We start from the raw sequence: 22882 nt of genomic DNA on the forward strand, positions 1-22882 counted from the left end.
CCTGGAAAAAGAAGGAACTATTAGAAATTTTCCAACAAAGATTACACTACAAGTTACCAGATTATTTTTGTATTTGTTTAGGGTAAACATTCTTCATGTCATGGAAAGATTGAGTGTATTTATAAGCATTGTAATGTGAATTTAAAAGATAAAATCTTAGCATACAAGATCGGTTAGTGAGTGAGCAAGTTTCCCAGTGTTTACTTCGAAGATGGTTTCAAAATCCTGCTGCCCACATCGGATTCCTAGAGCACAGAAAGTCAACAAAAATTTACAAGGCATAAACATATTTACAAGGAAAGTGACGACATTTTAACATTGGTTCATCTTTAAAATAATTTATTTGATAATACACAGAGTTTCTTTTTGTAATTAAAATATTCAAGCCTTACTCTCATATATATATAGGTAGGTATAATAATAATAGTTTCAATAGCAAAACATTACTTTTTTAATACAAACATACAAATAGAAAAAATCTTACAATATTTACAGTTCCAAAATTCTTAAAACTAAAAAAAAATTATCTCATTATTTCTCATTTTATACAAATATTCCATATTATATTCTATATCATCTTATTTTGCATTATTTTTCTCATTTTTTTTCTTTGCTATACTCACTTGAAATAATTACATCGTATTGTAAGTGGCTGCTGTATTAAACCGCGGTTTAGAAAGGCTAAGCGTTGCGAGTGGATGAGTCTTTCCAAATTGTTGCTGATTGGTTGATTTCTTAAAACTGTGATGAAGATGCACGGACGCTGGCGCGGACGTTGTGGATGATGACGATGATGATGAAATTATTTTATCTGTTGTCATGGGAACGACAATATTGGTGGCTGCTGTTGAAGCTTTGAATGTCGGTGGGATTGGTGGTGGTTTACTCAAATCATTTGAAATTCTTATTGTAACGTGACCTCCCTCCTTTTGCGATATGATGGGATATTTTGAAATGCATCCTCCGCTGCCGGTTTCGTTTTGATGGAAGACGTTACTACGACTATCGTAGAATGATTTTGGTCGTGTTCTATGGCAATTGAATGATGCCGGCCGTGAATCGGGAGATTGATATTTACTTACTAATCCCTTAACACTCAAATCCTTTGTCGGTTCGTTCTTCGTTTTGTCGAAGAGTCTCGTTCGAGCTTCATCGTGTGGCGCAACCGGAGACGATGGCAAGGAACTTCCTTTCTTACTGCTACTATGCCCTGTTATTGGTGATGATGACGAATTGGCTTTTGCTTCAAAATTCATTTTCAAGTGTTGAACAGTTCCAGCGATTTTATCAATAGGCGGTGTCATACCGTCTCCTCCACCTTCTTGCTGAAGTAATCCCTTTGACTTAGCTATCGAGTCTTCTATAATTTTACTTGGCATGGAAAATGCTTCTGGTGCAGACACTGACAACATACCATAGGAGTGCGCAGTAGGCAGGTTGTAATTCTGAATTATTTCTTCGCTATTACATCTAAAGTTTTGTCCTCTTGGTGGGTGAGAGTAAGACGTCGTATTAGTGCCTCGACGTGGCGTTAAATCCTCATTTGCACTAGCCGCTTTCAGACTGCCTTCGCAGACTTTTTTCGAAAATGTCGGAGTACTCTCCTCAAGTTTCTGTTTTGTTCGTTTCACAGTCCCCGGATAATAGGGGATATATTTACTACCGCTAAATAAGTTCGAGTCATGCTGACCACTATGCATGATTTGACCTTCGAAAATTGCCGTGTCAGCTGCATTCAAATTGAATGCACGCTCGCTTAATCGATGATTAGTATCACAGGAACCCCAAGAGCTATTTCTTGATGGAAGCACACGATTATCACCGGATCCCCAAGAAGAATGCCTAGAAATCATTTCACGTCGTTCGCCTCCGCCGTAACCTAAAAAAACAGCCGAATCGACACTGCTACAGGAGCTTTGTCGTGAGCTTGGGATGCTACTTCGTTCGTAACTTTCCGCAGAAGTTATAGTTTGATGTATGATTTGTGCTGAAGATGTCCAAATTGGATTATCCGTTGATGAGACTGAGGACCTTTTGCTATTCGCCGCCATATCACTTCGTCTATACTGCACAGTCGCTCTGTCCTGCGGGTCACTAAATTCTTCGTCCGAATACGTGGAACCGATGACAACATTCGTTACAGGGGTGCCACCCTTCCACTCTGATTTCGACGCCATAAAGTTAATAGTTGATATATTCTTCTCGCTACTACTAGACTCTAATTCACTTACGATTGTTTTTACAGATGAGAGGGATGAATTTTTTTGGATATGAAGCACTTGATTTTGTGTAACGCTGTAGTTCTGGCCGTTACTGCAGGGAAGCCGAACGTTTTTTGCCTCTTCCGCCACCTTGTTCGCTACAAGGTTCTCCAATGAATGACTTTGCGGTTTCGTATTTATGATATCGGATTGCACGTTTTTTGGCGATGCACTATTCGATCTACGTAGCGGTCGTTTCGGTGAAGATGTGGACGATGGCGATGCTGGGTTTGTTGATTTTGTTTTATTTAAAGCTTGGATAAGAGGTGTTGGCTCGCTGCCTGGCAGTAAACGAGCATCCTTTACACTTTTCAGATTCGTTTCACTTTTACTGCGTTGCAATTTCTCTTTGTTTTTCATTGCGTCCAACATACCACGATACGTTTCCAATTGCGTAAGGAAATTTTTATTTGGCTTAATACAATTACGACGTTTTTTCACATGTTCTAGAGCATCTTTCAGATTCCAATTGTAAGCTTTCATAGCGTAGGCAATAACAACAGATGCCGATCGACTAATACCCATCTTACAATGTACTAATACTTTTGATCCCTCAGCTTTGGCACGAGATATATATTTAAATGTATTATCCCAATGTTTGAGTAAATTTGTTTTTTCATCATCATACACGCGTATATTACAGTAGTCAAACATTCCAGGAAAAAAATTATCTATTTCACGGGTCACATTCAATATGTGTCGGACTCTGTAGGAAGAAAAATTACAAAAAAATCGTTAGACTCCATTGAAATTTGTGAACTTATTATGCATCTAATACAAAATCGCTAGGATTGTAACCCTATGCGACATATGGGTAGTAAAGATGAAGGCTGTGTTAATATTAAACAATACGAGAATGAAGTGAACAAGCATTTCACGGTGTAAGTGTAAAGAATATATCAAAGAAACATGATCGTGAGTGGAGAGATTCTTCAAAAAAACTGCTGCTGTTGCTTCCCAAAATATCCTAAACATGGTCCATAGATAGCCTTCGGCTCCAACAGTAACATCGCGGACGGTTATAGATTCACTCAACAATTCTTCATTGAGAGCGTCCATTTTCAACAACAAATTCAAAAGAAGAATTTTTCACTCAAGCTGTAGGACCTAAGCCCCTTCGACTTCATTGGTCGGGCCAATTAATTAGTGACGTTGGGCAAAAGTTGCAAAAGTGGTTATCATCAATGATCTGTAGCTGAATGCCATTTCTCTAGATAATGTCACTACTTTGTGTTAATAGGAGGAAGGATTTCAGAGCAAGGGTCTCGGCTGTTGCTCGACAGTTTGAAAACTATCTGATCGGACGGCAGACATTTTGAGTAGCTTGCCGGAGAATATTGATGAGCATTGGGCTGGCCTATCTCGACCTCCACGTGATGACCGCTGGGAGCTCTTTCTTAACGAAAAGTTGCAGACAGAGAAGGATCAAGGCGAGTCTCCTGCATCTGAAAACGGGAAAAATTGTACGAACTGGTCGTCCAGGTTGGGGTTCGGTAGGGCCGACAACCCTACACGGAAAACCGAAGTTACGAAGCTACAACAGGAGCCTCGGACTGGACGGATAACACAACGACGAACCCGGCAACGGCAAAAGAATAACGATTTGCGCATTTTCTTATGGAACGTGCGCTCCCTATACAGAAATGGAGCTCCCAAGCAGCTAGCCGATACCCTGTCCCAATATTGGGCTGATGTAACAGCGTTACAGGAGATGCGTTGGACAGGGACCAGTTTCCTGAAGAAGAGTCGCTACACCATATATTATAGTGGGCATCCAGTAAACCATGTGCTCGAAGTAGGTTTCTTAGTCAACTCAAAAATGAAACTTGCTGTTATCGGCTTTGAAAACATAAGCGAACAGCTATGCACTCTGTGTTTGCGAGGCAAATTTAGAAATATAAGCCTCATTAACGCTTCCTACAGAGGAGACTGCAGAGTCTGAGAAGGATACCTTCTACGAGGCAGTAGAACGAACTCTCGAAGCTTGCCCCAGATATGATATCAAAATTATACTTGGGGATTTTAACAGCCAAGTAGGGACGGAGCCCGTTTTCAGGCGATACGTTAGCTCCCATAGCTTACATCAAAATGCAAATGGACTGCGGATTATCCAATTAGCAGTGTCACACGAAATGGTTGTTGGAAGTACCTGGTTTGCGCGAAAAGCGGTCCACAAACAAACGTGGGCCTTTCCAGACGGGACCATTTTCAACCAAATCGACAACGTATTGATCGAAAGCCGCCATCTCTCAGCCTTGATGAACGTCAGAACATATAGGAAGCCAATATAGACTCGGATTACTATCTCGTTGGCATGGTGCTCCGAGCTCAAATAACAACACCACCCAGAATCCCCTCTGACAATCAGCTGTCTTCATCCAGATCGAACAGGCGGTGATTGGGGCGAGATCTTGGGCTGCACATCAATGAAGGCAAGACAAAATATATGGTGGCAAAGTCAGCATCAAAAATCAATCAACCAACATATCAAACCACACTGGTCAAACGGGAAGAATAAAGATAGGAGACTACAACTTTGAGACCGTTGATAATTTCTACTATCTAGGGTCGAAATTCACAAACGACGATGAAATCCGCGGACGGTTGTTGGCAGGCAACAGAGCCTATTTCAGCTTACAAAAACTGTTTCGCTCGAAACGTCTCACCATAGGGTCAAAGATCTTACTGTACAAGACAATGATCTTGCCAGTCCTCATGTATTTCTGGAGACTTAGGTTCTTAGCAAGAAGAATTGCGAACTTTTGGCTGCGTTCGAGAGAAGAATCATCCGAAGAATTTTTGGCCCCCTACATGAGAATGGACGATTCCGTAGCCTACTTAACGACGAAATCTATGAGCGATACCAGTACCGTCAAGTTGTGGATAAAATCCGGCTCAATAGGTTACGGTGGGTGGGGCACTTACTCCGTATGCACTATTGCGCTAGCCAGGGAAGCAATATCGCTACTATATACCGAATCACGAAAAAAACTTGCAGGTGGTCCCATGTCTCTCGGTGGCTCTGTGAGGGATCTTAACGGTAGACTCCAGGCTGATAGGCGTAGGGAAGATTTCACCACGGTTCAACGGCATGACACCCAATGAAATTTCCTCTCTTGTGGATGAAATGACTAGTCGACCTAATATACGGATATAGAATACTTCTTCAAAAAAAGAAAAATCATTTCGTCCATAAATGCACTCAAGCGGGACAAGGCCGCTGGTTTTGACACTCTCCCCACTTAACGGTTCATCGCAGCTTAGTTAACTGCTTTCCGCCCTGGATTAATAAACACCTGTGGATCATTTTGAAGCAGTATAAGAAGTTCCGCTTCAACTGCTCTTCATTCATTTCGAGATGGAAGGAAGTATAACTGGAGTGCTTTACGCATTAAAAATATCTGAGGAATTTCAAATTCAAAACATAATGGGAAGGTTACATTTTCTCGCCTGTTCTATTCCTTCTTATTATTGGTGACTTTCTCCCCGCTCCCTTGATCGGACGCCGAGGACTTCGGTGGAGCATAACATCTGCGCTCAAACACCTCGACTATGCTGATGAAATCTGTATACTTTTTCACCGAGTCATGGGTGTTAGGCAAATGACTCGGGATTTGCAAAAAGATACAAGCAGAGTCGAACTGAAGGCAAACACCAACAAAACCAAGGCTTTTCATTTGACGAGTCATCAGTCTTCCTATATGCATAACGGACAGGATATCGAGGAAGTCGGTCAATTTGTCTACTATGATAGCATTGTTGCTACCGCATTATAAATGCAGATAACTCAACACAAACATGCAGTTGAGATTGTTTTGCGTCAATGTCCTCTCTCTGCTATTATACGAGAGTAGCAAATGGAAAGTGACCATCACTGTTACTCAAAGATTCCAAATCGTCGTTGCCTGAGACTAACAGACATTTGTCTTTCTGATGTCTGAAAAGGCAGACATTTGTCTGACATAAGCACAAGTCCGTCTCAAACAGACCTTTATCGAAGATGGATACTTGTCTGATACAGACACCTACATTTGCCTGTCTGATATCTGAGATGGACACAGCTATTTGTCCGGGTTTTCCTGGAACAGACAATTATATGAGGCAAACATTCGTCTGATACAGACGCATTTGATGTCTGAGATAGGCACAGCCATCTATCGGTTTGTTGTCTGAGGCAGACAAACACATTTCCTAGGCCAAATTGTGTATTCAAAATTGCAAATATATAAGCAATATTCTGTTGCCATATTGCTACCAGGGAGTAATGTCGGAGGTCGCGCTCCTTAAGTCATGGAACCACCAGAAAGCCCAATCTCCTAAAATAAATAACTGGAGTTTATGTTTATAACCATACCACTCCCGAAGCTTTCAGATCAATGAAGCAAAAGGTGAAGGGGACCACAGGACACCCCTTCCTCACGCAACCATATTCTACCCACGATCAGCTCAACCGAGAACAAATATGCATATAGTAGTGAGAGGAGGTTGTAATCAGATATTTTCTACGTTTAAAGCTTTATAAACATTTTAGGCATTGGCCACGAACGGATAGAATTCTATAATCTAAACTTTGTCAAATTTTAGTCTTTGGGTACAAAAATGTTTGCAATTCACCAAGATTTTTAGATTGTCATATACAAGAATCCAACAGTACTTACCCATTTTTCTGAAGTTCCTCTAAGTTACTGGCATTCCATTCCGAGCCTAAATATACATGTTCAAATATTTCAGTGGGTGCGTCCATTTGACCTAATATTATCAGCATTTCTTCATCTATAAACGACTTATATTCGTCTAAATCCATATCCAGATGATCCTCTAGTCGTCCCCGAATGAATTTTGATGTAACTTCATCCAAATCGACCGACATCATAATCTCCTTTAATGTCATTTTAATAACTTGCTCCGTTTCTTCACGTTTAGTAGGCCTGTGAAAGAAGAAAAGGGGATAGAATTATTACTGGTGCTCTGATATTTGCCTTAAAGACATTCAAAACATACTTATTTCTAATGGCATCTGGTGAAGGCGGACGTCGACTTTCAATAGAGTCCATTGCATTCCATTCATTCAAGTAGGATCGATCTGAAGATATCGAATTTTCATAGTATGATACCCAGCCATGAGACGGACCACCTGGGTAAAAATTATTCTCTCTAGCTTTCTGTGATACTTTGTGTAAGGTTTGTAGCGCTGACCTGGTATAAATCAATTTGAAAAAAGTATTATTATCTAAGATTTTTCTGAAGGGTAGAATAGAAATCTTACCACATCGCCTGCACTGATACTGGTTTGAATATGTGCGTTTTTCCGTAGACACTTATACTAAAACCACTGAAATTGAAAGCGAGTATTATAAATCGGATACGATAAGTAATTACATAACATTTAGATAGGCGGACGCTGGTATTTCTATCAAAATAAAAACAAAAAAGAACTATAAATGAAATTAGGCTACGATTTTTTAGGAACCAGAAAAAAATTGCGAACAGATACACTGCACTAACAGCGTTTGATTAGAAAGTGAGAAAATTTCAGCGCTGTGAAGGGAGTAGATATTAAAGGTGCACGGTTCTTGAAGAAAATGGATACGAGGGAAATTCATTTTAAGTAAGAAGGCATCTAAATTCAACAAATAACTTACGAGCGAATTACAAGGAGAAAAGGGAGGTTATTTAACAGAATATTTGGAATGTGACCAAACAAAAACTTAGATTCCGAACATTGTAATCGTAATTTGTTAGAAGTTTATAGTTTATTGACATCCCTTTCGGGGATGGTATGTTCTTCTCCAAATTAAATTTCACCGGGCCTGTAACTGATCTAAAAAACATGAATGAAGGCCACTACTTTCCTCCATATTTGTGGCTACCAGAATCTCTACAGAGCAAACATCTCCATCCTCGGGTGTGCACTCCTCTTAGAAATTTGCAAAATTTCCTGGGCAGCCTCGCTAATAGTACGTTGAAAATCAATCAGTCAAACAATAACCTTTTCTTGTTTTCATCCGAAAACAGTACCAGAATTGGAAATGCAAGCCAGGATTAGGAGATGAAATAAAATCCACTTCCGAACCTACTGGTTGTAATGTAGATTTGTTATCAAACAGAAGGAGTAATCTCTACATTATTGTTCAGAGTTTTTAAAACAGTTTCAAGGTGATTAAGCATAAATAACTGCGATTAATGCTCTTGGTTACTATCGCTATTTGGGGTGATAAAATATTTCAATGCATAAAGTAAAGCAGATTGGATTGGAAGATTTCTGACTCACTGTTCACAAGAAATTTTTAGTATGCCTTCGGTATGTTTTTGGGCTTGATTGAAAACAAACTTAGTTATAAACTTCGCAATGTGGCGATATCACGACCCCTACCAAGATATATATGCACCTTTGATTAGTGGGAGGCTAGCAACCTGCAAATTTTGATATCTTTTGCTAATGAACAACGCGTTCAAGACCTGGATAAGGACGGACTTATTGACTATGACCATCAAGACTGTTCTATATTAGGACTGAGAGGTGCAACTCATAGAAGCCTGGCGTGTAGCTCGGTTTTCTGTTTCCTAGATTGTATGTATTCGTCTCGAAACGGGCGGTTAAATTGAAGTGCTACTTATTTCTTGGACTCAATTTTAAGGTTCTGTCAAGCTTTCAAATCACCATCGACTTGGATGACCAGGGTAATCTTAGTTAGCGAGTTTCGTCAATGCGGATGACACCATCAAATCATTAAAAGCACTTCTCTTGCAACTTCTCGACAATGGGTGCGACATCATATCAATCGTCAATGTCCTCATTTCAAGTTAGAGTTATCGCGTACATTGAGCGCAGTATCTTTTTCTCCATAGCTGCGTGGTAGCGTTCACTGTCGTTGTGGGTGTCCAGTACTCGGAACCATACATTATAAACGACGCTGTGATAGATTTTAGATTTGAGATGACCTCTGCTTAGAAATCTTTAAGATTTAACCGGTAGTGATCGCCAGTACATTTTCCTCGAAGTGGCAAAGGACTCCACAAAATGTTCCGGTTCTCGGCAAATATTTACCAAGTGGAATATCGGGAAAATCGACGTTGCAAATTGAAGGCAGTAAAGATGGAAGAAATCGGGCAGATAGTTTTCACTGTCTACACCATTCGAGCTGACGTTGTCAATTGTAGAGAGAGTACGGAGGAATACCCACTCTTCATTGCAAGAAGCTGGAAGAACCGATATTGTCTATGAAGGACAAAAACGCACCGAGTTCGGATGCCATTTCCAACTAAGTGCTGAAACTTGGGTTCGAGTACAAGTCGCACTTCCTATTTAGTCCGTTTGATGCCTGTTTAACGAGTGTTTTTCCCTCCAAGTAGAAGGTTGCAAGGCATCGATAGCGTACCATCCTCTTAGTATGTTGGAGACAGCGAAGAAACTGCTTGAAAAGCTCATCAAACTAAGATCGACTAACGCATTATGTACTGTGAGAGGCTTCTCACCAAAACGCGGTGGAAGCTGAGCGCACACTGGGAATGGTGATGCAATGAGTCAGGAGATAGATGACTGAGCATAGATTCTTCCTAGCTCTAGAAGAAATGGAAGAGTTCATCGTGACTAAGGAGAGGGTTCCCACAGTCCACTCTATTCAGGTTGATGAAATCATACTCTTGTAGAAGTCGGCGGTGAAATACCGAGTATTATGATAGACACGAAGAAGAACATCTTCAAGTAAATTCGCAACACCGCAGACAGCGCTGAAGCTAGAATGTTTGCGATTTGCCGACCGATATGCAATGTCGGCGGTTCGTTATCCAATAGGCATCATTTGCTGATAAGTGCGTTTCAGCCCGTCCTTTTTTACGATTCCAAAATTCTTTTGCAGAAACTGGCTCCAGACACCATAAGTGAGATAAGAGAAAAATAGATAGATTGATGGGGGAGACGGCAAGCTCCGTGAACCAACGGGGTATGTGTAGATAATGTGTGAAACGATTCCAGATTTATGTCCTAGGCGCAACATGGGGGTATTTTAGTCGGTAATCAATCTAAAAGAGGAGTCCGACACTTTGTATTTAAATGCATTTCACCTCCCTATCTAGAAACAAAAAATCTGTATGCTATAATTTCCTTCATGTAGAAAGTCTAAATGGGACACTTTTTAGTTTTAGGAGCTCTGATGTCAATCTATTCGGTATTTTACTGTTTCTATTTGGACTCTGCAGCATCTTCCGCTTCCCTGATCAACGCAATAACAAATTCCATTTTGTCACGGCGCACGTAACGATGAACTTTTCGGGATTTCGCACGGTATCGATGTTGGAGCGCGTCATGCCGCAAAATGCAATGATTTCAAAAGTGTATAACAATGTCATAATATCTAGTGCATCCATGAACGGAAGGGGTTGAAAGCTCTATTGATCGCTGCGAGTGATTGTGGGCGTGACGCGCTCGAACAGAGCGAAATCCCGAGAAGCTCAGCTTGCGCGTCTTGATCAAAAGGAATTTGCTATTGCACTGGTCAGAGAAGCGGAAGATGTCACAGAATGCAATGATTTCAGAAGTGGATTCCGCAACACGATAGAGCTTGCATATGGTCGCAAATATTTCGATGGAAGGAATGACGTTAACGGTCGACTTCTCATCCATAATGAAGAGCAACTGAAGAGGTGGAAAGAACACGCCCCCATGGCTCTTAACCGTATCACATTAGGTGAAGTTCCCTTTTTTGTAGATGAAATGGCTAATCACCGTAACATGCGGATACGGACTGTTCTTTCAAGCAAAAAAGAAATTATCTCGGCCATCAATGCACTCAAACGGAATAAAGTCGCTTAGCCTCGACGGTCTCCCTGCAGCGTTATTTACAACTGCTATTTCTACTCGTACGGAATCTTGGGAATCCGAGACCTTCCGCAACGAGTGGGGAAAGGAGATGATTATTAAGATTCCAAAGAAAAACGCATGTCTTGAGTGCAACGATTGGAGGGCTATCTGCGTGCTCCTTGTCGTCTCAATGATTATAACTAAAATAATTCTAGAATATTTCGAAAAGTTGATTTCCGCTTCGGATCTTCCCGCATTGACCACATCAATACCCTACGGATCATTTTGGAACAGTGCGGGGAGAGATGTGCTCTTCATTGATTTCGAAAGTCTTCGACTGGGAGAACAAAAAGGGTATTTGGCTTGCTCTACGCAGGAAGGGCATTCGGGAGAAACTAATAGCTATTATCAGACCGACATATGATAGGGCAAAATGTCACGTGCCGCATCCGCATCCATTCTCAGAGGAATTTGAGATCTAATTCGGGATCGCCAGGGTTGCATATTGTTACTGAAGATAAACACCATCAAACCCAAAGTTCTCAATATGACAAGTCATCGCGCTCTCCCTATCTATATTGATGAGGAGAGCATCGAAAACGTCGATAAATTTTTATATCCAGGAAGCGTCGTTTCTGCCGACGAAAGCACTGCTCTGGAATGGACAGCTTTAGATCTGGAATGACAACGGGTAATGAGTTATCTCAATACCAAGATCAAGTTGAGACCGTTTTGTGCTAGAAAGTAGCCACCACTGTCACTCGAAAACTCCAACCTTCCGTCAACACCTGTTTGCATCGTATCATCGGAGAGCGCTGGCCTGATACTATTTTAAACGAAGAACGTGGTCGACAAACACGCCTGCTACTCGCACGCGAAGTGATCGGAAGGCGGAAGTGGCAGTAGATAGGCCACACATTAATCAGGGGCGACAATCCCATTGCTAGCTATGCCACGTAGTGGAATCCGCTCTCCCAAGAACGCAGAACAATAGAGAAGTGTGGGCATTCCGACAAGTCCTGCTGATGATCTGCTACACTCCACCAAAGGGTAAGTAGCAAATGCACATAACTGAAAATTTAATTTTTTATCTAACAGAAACTATGAAAGATAATCACTGAGAAGAGTATTTCCAGCTATGTGTGCCGGTGGCCCGGTTTTAATTACTAATATCACTCATCAGCCACGAATAAGACAACGAATGCCGTGATGGTATTACGCTATTCTTCACCAATCACTGTTGAAGTGAAATAGTGGCGGTCAATAATGCGATGCCGTGATGTTATACAGTCAAACATAATTTGTTTTTCACCATGGAGACTTGATCAACGAAGCATATGTGGAAAAACGATAATGAGCATCTTCTTAACCTTTGTCTCGTGCGGTCGTTCTGGGACCGAAAAGCAGAAGCTCTCGAAATATTGCTTTGGATGCTTTGTGAGTTGAAAGGTAGGCAATCAATCAGTTTTTTGTAGACTTCATCTTTGGTTAGATCGATCAACGTCATTGATGTGCAATGATATGGATGGTTTAGAAACCTATCAGTTGTTGTTTTAAAAGAAGAAATATGAAAATCTTCACTGATAAAAACATATTTCTCTCTACACGTAGCACTATTAGCAACTCGACTTACATATATTGTACTTCAAACTGAGAATTAAATGGGTCCCGCTCATTTCGAAGCGATGTCGCTGTATTGTTATATATGTCCAAGCAATATCCCTACTTAATTGAATAGCCCGTGCGCATGTTTCTGTCGCCTACCCCTCTCCCATTGCATTTATTTCCGAAATAAATCAGGCAGTTTGTGTAAGGATACTCACGGTACTTTGCAGAACGGAGTGAACGAGCCTCAAGTTCGGTTAGTTGTCCATTAAAGGAAGTATGAAGATTACAACGCAAGTAAACATCGTACTCGCAGCGGCGGATATAGTGGACCCAGTTCAATCAAAACAAATTTTTCTTCATTGGGCTGACGCTCATATGCAAGGGCATGTTAACATCTGCCAGTTGCTACTCCTTAGCCAACGTAAGGACTTTTTAAAACGGTAATGAAAATATCATTCTATACAAAATAGTCGAAATTCGACACATACTAGTGCACATTTTCTTGTATTTATTGTGGCCCAAAAGCGTCAATATGTTACAAGTTGCTGCTAACTGAGAAGGCGCCTCTTCTTCAATGGTGCGGCAGGCCAAATCGGCTTTTGTCCTCCAGGATAGACTTTTGCAGCCATATCGATCCTTCGATCTTATCCGCCAATTGGAAAATTTCAGCAGCTTTTTTATTGGCCTCATCCACTGGGTCCACTGGCCTTTCCCATTGGGCGGCGTTCTTCCCTGCTAAATATTCGTATGTCGTCCATCCGTCCTACGTGACCGGCCCACTGCAATTTTCGTAGCTTTACCACTACCGATGCATGAAGACTTGTTTGAAATTTACCTCGAGAGAGTCATTGCTTGCAACAACTCTTGGTGCTTGGCTTACAAGCCTGAGACCAAAAGAGAGGGAGACAGAGCGCTCTAAACTAATTAGTTTGGCTCAATTTCTTCGCGATACAGATATCCCAAGTAAAAACGATGCTAATTCGTTAGTGGAGAAGTTCGTCACAAGAGAATTCAGCTTGAAAATCTAGCACTTAATAGTCACCATTGCTATGATGGTGTAGGAATTGGACAAGTTGCAACTGTGGATGATATTGCGTCCGTTCATATTACTTAATTATTAATCAACGTTTACTGGCCAATAGAAGGGCTCTAATTCTCAAAATACCGTACTTCCTAGATTCTCCCGTGAAGATAAGAACCGTTCCACACAAGACTTTGGCGAGCAAACTAGTGGTTTTATTAAAATGGAGAGGAACTACTTCGTTTTATGTATCCTTTGATAAATTATTTCAGTATTTTGTCGAATGTTTATTACTTAATTCCAGAAGTTTTGAGAGGTTACTTTATGATTTATCAGATTCCATAGAGGGAATAGCGATGCGCACCCGCATAAGACAATTTCAATGAAAAGTATTATCATTTCTACTTAAAAATTGATTTAACTATGGGATCCCAGCTGCCATATTCTTAGTTTCAATCTAAAGTTAGTAGATTTAGGGTAGGCGATTACAGAAGGCTGAGAAAACATAGAATATTTCATGCTTAGAATTTACATTGCAAGGAGCAATAAAAAGTAGTTGATAAGCAACTGTGAAATGGGTTTTTAGCAGCACAGTATTCTAGTTTGTATTGTTTACGAACATCTTTTAATTTGAACTACTAACGAGCGTCCAAATATTCGATTATCCTGTTTACTAAATCAAGCTTTTTGAATTACTTACCCATCTCCGTCTAATCGTATTGTTGTATCAGCTAAAATGCGTAAAACAAGTCCAATTGTAGTTTTTTCATTGCAATCAATTCCCAACAGGCAGGACTCTTCGATTTCCTGCAATTTAAAAATAATTTTTATCATTTTGCATATATTTTCAAAACCAAGATAAAATTCACTTACTCGTCCCGTCTCCTCTGTCGCACCATCTGATGATTTCGAACTATCGCGTTTCTCCATATACGGTGATGTCGATTTTCTTCCTTTCGAATCATTACTCATGTATGTTGTTCGAGAAACAATTGCCAGATATCGAGTACGACCGGGATGATGAGATTCCAGTTTTACTGCCTATCAACCATGATTTTATCGAGATTTTAATGGTAATTACCAATAATATGGATACCAGACTGTTGATAATGGTCTTACCATTTTTAGAGTTTCTTCATGTCGTAGTAAATAGAACATAGATTGTAGATGCTGTTGTATTTCTGAATTATTACCGGATGAGCTATTTGTTGAACGATTGGAATCGGTGCTAAGACGTCTTTTTGTACTTGGCGGAATATCCTTAAGTGATAGGACCATTGCAGTTCCCTTCCCAGCAAAAAAACATTCACTTGTGCTAGAAATTGTGAATAAACCCAAAACAAATGCAATATTTACTAAAATTGCTTGCAGAATAGGTGAAGTGCTTTATAGCAATGCAATGAAGAATTGTGACGATGAAAGTAATTGTGCGCAAATAAAAAACGCAGATGAAATTTTCGACAAGAGAAGAAACTGCGAATTTGCGTAGAAAGTCTACAGGTAAGAAATCATATGAAAAGTTTCTAGATAGAACTACTGGTGAATGATATAGTGATGACTGTTCGATCTGCAGGACAATAGAGAATTCCAATAGACATTTACAGACAACCCCACCCAAATATCCAAAAGCGTGGCAAAAAGACTGTTCAAAGCAAGTGACCACATAACTAAATATTTTTACAATCTGATTGTTTTCGTGTTCTTTTTCACAAATCAAAGTATTACCTTTTGTCATATCTTCCACTTTCCTCCTCTTCTCCATCACCATCCTGGAAAAACAGTAACGTCGGTTAGAACACTTTACCTTTTGGATTAATTTTGGGTTACTATTTCTTAAAAAACTGCATGAGCCCGAGCCGCTTTTGCAATCGATTAAGAATATCTACTTAAAAAAAAACATTTTTACAACTAACTGTGAGGAGCCAAGCTAAAATGCTGCAAAGTGGAAGTATATCGTTTGCCTAAAGTGTAACAAGCCAATACTACTGAATCGTTATTTATGGAATTCTATTGTCAGGCAAATCTTGTAATGAATGCAAAATGAGTTATTTTTATTTTTAGAATTATGAAATGACATTTTTAAACAATATCACACACAACAAAGTCATACACAGGCATACGAGTGGAGGATTGCGACCCGCAGCGACTAAATGTGCCTTCGAAACAATTCTGGATAATACTCGCCATGGAAAAATCAAAACGGATTTAGAGAGGAGTAACCATTAATGAACTATGGTAAAAAAAATCAGCTATGATTCTAAAGTATAATAGAATAAAAATCAAATTTTAAGTAGAGAAGGATTCTAAAAAGGGTATCCCCAAGAAATTCGTCGTTTATCCTCTTTATTATATATAATAATACCCCACCAGGCACCAAAATTCGGTGAGAGAGCAAGCAGATGTCATAAGTGTAGGTGAAGTATTTTAGGGAAGATGGCATTGTCCATTGATTCCCTCTACTTCCTCCAGCCATTTCAGCATGACCAAAGTTAGAGATGACGACAAGAAAAAATATCGGTGACAGAATGCACCCCAGGCAGACACTGTTTTAGCACTTCTTATGCTGGTCCCGCGGAAACGTGGTTTGATTGTGGAAATGGCGCATATTGGGTTGGGAAGTTGGGGAAAGTGAACATTCTGGGAATCCTTCGATACTATTGTCGAGGAGTATACGCACATTCCAGAAACCATTTTCAATAGTCCCAGGTTATAGTCACTCCTTATTGGAGATGTGGTTAACGTTTCGAAATTTGTAAGCTGTTAACTCACAGAGTGAGTTGTTTTGTTGTGTTTTTTGGTCGTTCCTTTTTCTTTTTCAATGGCTCAAGAGAGCAAAATGGGCCTTGGTTGATTGATATTTAGAAGAAAACTATCGTGACCTGGCTTTGGAATTGAGATTGTCAGTCAATGACGACCTCAATCATGTTGTTATTGAAAAACCACGTAGAAGACATCGATCCGCGCCATGCTCAAACTGCCAGGAATTAAACCATACAAACACATATCACCACGAACATCCCAACAGTTGCTTATTGTAGAAAGGTGTAATGAATGAACGGCGAGTTCTTTGTGACGCAGAACTTCCAGGTTGGTTGCGGCGCAACAGGCTGTTCATAGTACAATTTTGTTCTGGAAACCGGATCGGAAATACAACGACCACAGCAACGGAGAAAAGACTGCAAATTTGTAACCTGGGACTTCAGACCAATCAATGAAAAAATTCATGCGCTACCAGGGAAAACTAAATCTTTTAATTTTTGGTTTATCAACGTATATGCTCCAAAGGAAAACACCGATGACTTAGTAAAAGACGTATCCTATAGTGTCTTGAGTTAGGATTGGCTTAAGGACCTCGAACTCGGACGCAAAGATCGGAAAAGAATTGGTTCACCATGAAACTATTGGGAGCCCTAGTCTCCACGATATGACTGACACCAATGCAATCAGGCTTATTGAATTCGCCTGAAATAGAAACATGCCAATATATCCAACACGTTTCCCTCACCACAAGATCCACAAGAGAACGTAGGCCTCACAGACGACAACCAGATTAATAACGTATTCATTGAGAAACGGACTGCAACAAGCATCTCTGAAGTGCCATGGAGCAAATTAGCTACAGTATATCGTCAGTTCATGATCAAGATGACTGCAGTGAAAACGATCGGACACGAGCCATGGCGCAAAAGGAATAAATTACTTTAAGAAGAGCACCAGCACGACATCGTTGTGAAAACAACTATATATAAACAATATCAGGAGTGAGCCACAATTTTAGTTTCAGAATGCAGCATGGCAATATTATTCCCCTTTTAGTTTTTAAATTTTCTTCCTTATTCTTACCCTCATTTGTTCCTGTTGGAACCCATATTTCTTGGGTTTTTCTGAGCGTATTTGTTCCACATCTCGACTCATTTAGTGAGGTGATGAGTGACCAAACAATGGATCATCATTGTAGGCAACCATTTTCTGTGTTTGTGGAGGGTTCAAAATCGCTAATATTTTTCTTTGTATGTGAATATCGGCTTCTGTTCTAAATAATTCTAAATCCAAAAATGGTGTTTCTCCTTGTTCTCTGTAAACTTCGCTGTAAACTTTGTTTCTGTTTAATCTTTGTACCATTTCTTCTAGCTTTCGGCGCACGACCACTAAAATATTATGAACGTACTCCACCCGAAACCGCTTTCCTTCACCATTTTTCCAAGTTGGCCTCTATAGTGACTATTCTATTCCCCTGAATGAACAGATTCATTTCAAGTTTGATATAAAAAATTACACCCAGGTTTTTATATGGGGTAATTAAAATGAATCGTCAACATAATAAGCAAATTGATGGTGGAGCTTTCAACGAGCGCTAACTTGTTCGTACCAAAGCATCGTGACAGTTCGTCATTAATTTGAAGCATATTTCTTTTAATAAGCGGCAACAAAAAGATTGATAAAACGTCATCATCAGATGCTGAGTGAATCAGCACTGTCGATAAGAAATTCTACAAAAGAAGAATTTGCAGCAAAAATAGGAGGAGCAGAGGTCGGCATTCTAGTCGAAATTTATATTTAGCCCAAAGTGCATTGCAGAGTCCTACAGTGAACCAGAGAGGGCATTTTCGTGGAGATATACCGCATCACTATGGAATAGCACGAAGTTTTACCAACAAGTGAGCTGAATGAAGCCGTTCACACCTCCATGCTCATCCTGCCGAGACAAAGACGGAAATCTTATTTCCGACAGTATGAACATATTAGAGCGATGGGTTGAATACTTGGACGAACTGCTCAACAACCAAAATATCGGCGAGTTGGAGGTCCCGCCAACTGAAGATGACGGACAAATGCTGCCAGCAGCAAGCATGGAAGAAATAATTCATAAGTCGCCAGGAGCCGGTGGAGTTACAGCCAAATTGGTTAAATATGGAGCCAACCACGTACACCAAGAGTTTCATCAATTGATGCTCAAGGTGTGAGATAGCGAATCAATACCTGACTACTGGCATCGAGGCATTATCTATCCCACACAGTGCTGAGTACTATCTAAAAGGCGCTATCTTGCTAGGTCGGATAGCCCCATATGCCTAGAGCTTCATCGTCCCCACGAGATTTTGGGTTGCACATTAATAGAGGTAAGGAGAAGCACATAGTGGCAACGTCAACACCAAACCCCAAAGAACGAACAACATCGAATCCCACGTAGTCAACAGAGCCTATTTCAACATACAAAAACGGTTCCGCTCGAAACGTCTTACCTTAGGGTCAAAGCGCTCACTATACAAAGCAATTATCTCGCCAGTCCTCATGTATTCCTCTTAGACCTTAGTTCTTAGCAAGAAAAATCGTAAACCCTTTGCCGCGTTCAAGAGAAGAATCACCCGAAGAATTTTTGGGCTCTAAATAAGGATAGACGCTTCCTTAGCCTACATAACGATTAAATTTATGAGCGATACCACGACCGTCTGATTGTGGATAAAATCCGGCTCAACAGGTTGCGGTTGGCGGATCACCTAATCCGTATAAGTGAGGATGATCCAGCCCGCAAAATCGATGAAGGCAATATCTATGGTAGACAACCCTGCTTCGGATGGAGTGATGGCGTAAGCTAGGACGGCAGACAAATTTTAAGGATATCGAATTGATATATCCCGGCGATGATGATTGCATGGCATAGCCAAAAATTGAAATGTCGCTCTTTTCTAAAGTTATTTATTCATTAACACTTCCACTTTCTTTATCTGGCCCGCAACTAAAAACAAATCTTCATCGAGTTAGCACTGGGAAAGAGTACCCCAAAAGCGAAGAAATGTATTTAAAACCATTTGGAGCTTTCGTGTAGCCATAGCGATTGCTTTCCGTGTTATTTGCATATAGCCGTACAGTGAAAATGTTGCTGCAGAAAAATCTTAACTTGATGTTGCTATTGAAGGAATTGCATTTCCAGATTTTAGACAAAACAGCAAAGACAGATTAAACGTTGTTAATGCGTTGGGCAACATCGATCAAGTGTAAGTTTTTTCGTGATGCGGTACTGCCATAGCACATAGAATCGAATCGTTTTAAACTTAGGGGATCAAGGCCCTCCATCCCAAGAAACTTTCAACGGATGTTCTCACACGAGAGGAAAAGGGATGCTTCCCTTCGTCCCACCATCTTGCCTCGTATAATTTCAGATTGTCCAACTCCAAAGTAACCGAACATTCTGTGGAAACATCGACGAGGGCTCGCACATTGAAAAATCCAGTCATAAACCGTGGTTGAAAGCAAGAGTTCGTGGCCGGAAATAAGATTCGATTCCGAAGAATAATGGCTAATCTTCAAATCATAAAGACATTCGAACTCTGCAGATTGCTAACCCACACGGTATCATCTACGGTACAGCTCCATATAATGATCTTTCGATCTTGTATTTTTCTCTCTGACTTTAGGAGTAACAACCAATATATAAACTTGCTAGACAAGGAGCAAGCTGTGGATCTTCCTGTAACGACTACATCGACATCCTGCGGGATCATAACAGAATATTGGATTGGATTCCTCCGCTCATCTGATTTCCATCCACTTTTAGCTTTTAATAGCGCCAGTAGTTATGTCTGGAACTCATTGCGTAAGGGACATGTCTACTAGCTATTATACGGCATATTGTGCGCTGCATTCTGTTTTCGATACTATTTTTTCTTGTTGTCGATGGCCATGTTATCGTTCGTCAAACACCCCGACTAGGCGGATGAATTGGGTCTGGATTTGAAAAAGGATGCAGAGAGAGAACGTATCATAAAATACCAACAAAGCCAAGGATGTTAGCGACTGAATGAGGGAATAGCTCTCTTAAGAAGACTCAGTGAAGGAGACCGACAAAAAAGAAGGCTAAGTCTGGAGAAAATTTGATGGAAGGCAAGGTAGCGCCAGCATCGTGAAAGTTGTTCTTATAAAAAAAATATCCAATATAATATTCGAAACTGTCTCAAGTAATTGTCTGAAATCAGAAAGAGTCGTAGAAGGGGCTCATCTTCAAGACAAGGGACTGAAATCCTCATCCCAACAGATTTCCGTACTCTTTGGACGAGTAAAGGATTGAACAGCACACAAGGATATGGCCTTGATAATGTTCGTTGGCGGATCTACTTCTTTTCAAAGCGGTTAATGCAAGGCTTTTAATTCCAATCACTGAATATTATTTGAAGTCATTTTCGCAATCCATTCGCCTGTCAGTGAAATTTAGGTGAGAGTAGAGGGTGCCGATGATATCGTGCCAGCCTAGGTTTATTATGAGAATTTTCTCAACGTTAACCTTATCCCAATCAACGTTCGGGTGGGCATTGGCGCAACATGAAAACAAATTGGAAAACGCATAAGCAATGCATCTGCGATCTGAGTAATTTATGTCGGCAGTTGGCGCAAGGCATTTATGAAACCACCATAAATAATTTGTTTAAGAAAAAAACGAGTCGACCGCGTCAGTGTTTTCTGCTCCCAGTCGAATGAATCCAGAACCGCAGGCTAAATCAGCTACATTTCCTGCATCAGCGCAGTCAACTGAGCAAAGTGACCACAAGATGAACGCAAAACACCATCACAAGACTACCCGGAAGTGCAGTGCGAAACGCCAATCTGCTATTTATAGCGTAAACGAACGAAATTTCAGTCGATTGTGATGTGATCTACGAAATTCCGAATCTCATTGAATTCCCAAAACCCGTACCAGTCATCAATAGAAAAGCCACTGGCAGCCGTAAAACACAACCTGCCCTTCACGACCCGCACACATTGTTCAGTTATCAGCCGCGCTAGTCGTGAAACTGGTATTCGAGCTGCCTCTTTTCATTCATTGTTTGCCATGCGAGGCTCGATAGAAACGTCCAAGTTTTTTTCCCGTCCTAGTGAGCAGCTCGCCATGTCCTTGAGCTGCCGCGCATTCATTCCGAAGCTGCTTTCAATACAAGCCCGTAGCCGTTGTTATGCAATGCGAAACCAAACAAACAAACAAACCAGCCAGCGGACAATCGTCAAGACAAAAGTCCTTGCGGGCGAGAGCAAAAAACAGAAAATTCCCAGTGATATTCACACGATCGAGCGTTTCAAGGCTGCACAAGCCAGCATATGGCACTCTATGCGAAAAAAGCAAGATAAAAGTCGTTGCAACATCCGAGCGATATCCGCGACGTGTTTTGGTCGGAAGAGGTGCACCCGCCACCGACTGGCACTGGTGAGTGCAAGGCGTGCGGAAATCGGGCTCCTGCCCGCCTGCAGCCTCTGACAAGCCGCGGTGTAAACAGAGAAGCGCAGAAGAGGTGTCCCGTCCCGAGTTTTCATCTCCGACGATGCGAACGATAGTGGGTTGTGAATTTTTGGCAACAAAACAGCCACGGGCCCGAGCGAGCACTCGGCCGACTCGCAATTTCCACACACAGCACAGCCGAGGAGCACAACAAAACACAGAACTGCATCCTTAGCAGCGCAAGCAAACCACACACTTCTCATGCCGGACTTTCCGTGCGTCCCGAGCGAAAATAATGCAATCGTTCACACACAAAAGTTTTCGTCCAATCATTACCGAAATAGAACATTGTAATGAGCCCGTCGTGCTTGGTGATCGCTGCACTGTCACCAATGCCATATTAATCACTGCATGCGCGCGATTACTTGGCTAACACATTTTGTTAAACACTTTCCAAAGAGTTTCCACACCTAATGCGATCTATCAACACTTTTCACGTAAAAAATAAAGGCGAGAACGACTAAGAATGCGCCATTTTTATTACAATTTGACAGACCGTGTATGTAAAGAAGACACAAGACAGAAAGCCACACACAAGGGGATGTATCAAAAGATTCAGCAATCAGCGTTTAGTACACACGGTCTGTGCAATTGTCACTTTGTTGTAAAGTGTCGAAGGCGATAGGGTGGCGGGGCGGTGGGGTGGTGGGCGTTCGAGTGCGGCATCGATTCGGGTTGTCAGCACGGCCTTTTTTGGGCATTACAGCGGCACGGGAGCGAACAAGAGGCGTATTTAACCGCCACACTTTGTACTAAATTTGAAGTTTAGAAAATGGTTGCTAATAGTGTTGGATTTTCGTTTGATTTTGAGTTTCCAATGGGAATGTTTTTCCGAATTGGGTTCCGCCGAGTTCCAATTGGGATGTTTAGTAAAATGAATGAATTTGAATGAAATATTGACTCTGGAAAATGTAGAAAATCAAGAT

The 22882-nt window shown here is 40.9% G+C and overlaps 1 protein-coding gene across 2 annotated transcripts; it reads right to left on the minus strand.

The window, feature by feature from the left end:
* Positions 1-326: 326 nt before the first annotated feature.
* On the minus strand, positions 327-22516 carry LOC119659277 (protein phosphatase Slingshot). 2 transcript variants are annotated; one of them, XM_038067285.1, is made up of 9 exons: positions 22233-22516; positions 15416-15459; positions 14810-15005; positions 14564-14731; positions 14391-14497; positions 7528-7593; positions 7263-7457; positions 6920-7189; positions 327-2967 (listed from the first exon to the last, which is right to left on the minus strand). In XM_038067285.1, the coding sequence occupies exons 1-9, from the start codon at positions 22293-22295 to the stop codon at positions 633-635; spliced, it is 3444 nt and encodes a 1147-aa protein (XP_037923213.1). In that variant the 5' UTR covers positions 22296-22516; the 3' UTR covers positions 327-632. The 2 variants fall into 2 exon arrangements, with proteins under 2 accessions (XP_037923213.1, XP_037923214.1); XM_038067286.1 differs by lacking the exon at positions 15416-15459 and having other exon boundaries at positions 22233-22515.
* Between the last annotated feature and the right edge of the window lie 366 nt (positions 22517-22882).

Source organism: Hermetia illucens, chromosome 6 (assembly GCF_905115235.1).
Source record: "Hermetia illucens chromosome 6, iHerIll2.2.curated.20191125, whole genome shotgun sequence".
NCBI lineage: Eukaryota > Metazoa > Arthropoda > Insecta > Diptera > Stratiomyidae > Hermetia > Hermetia illucens.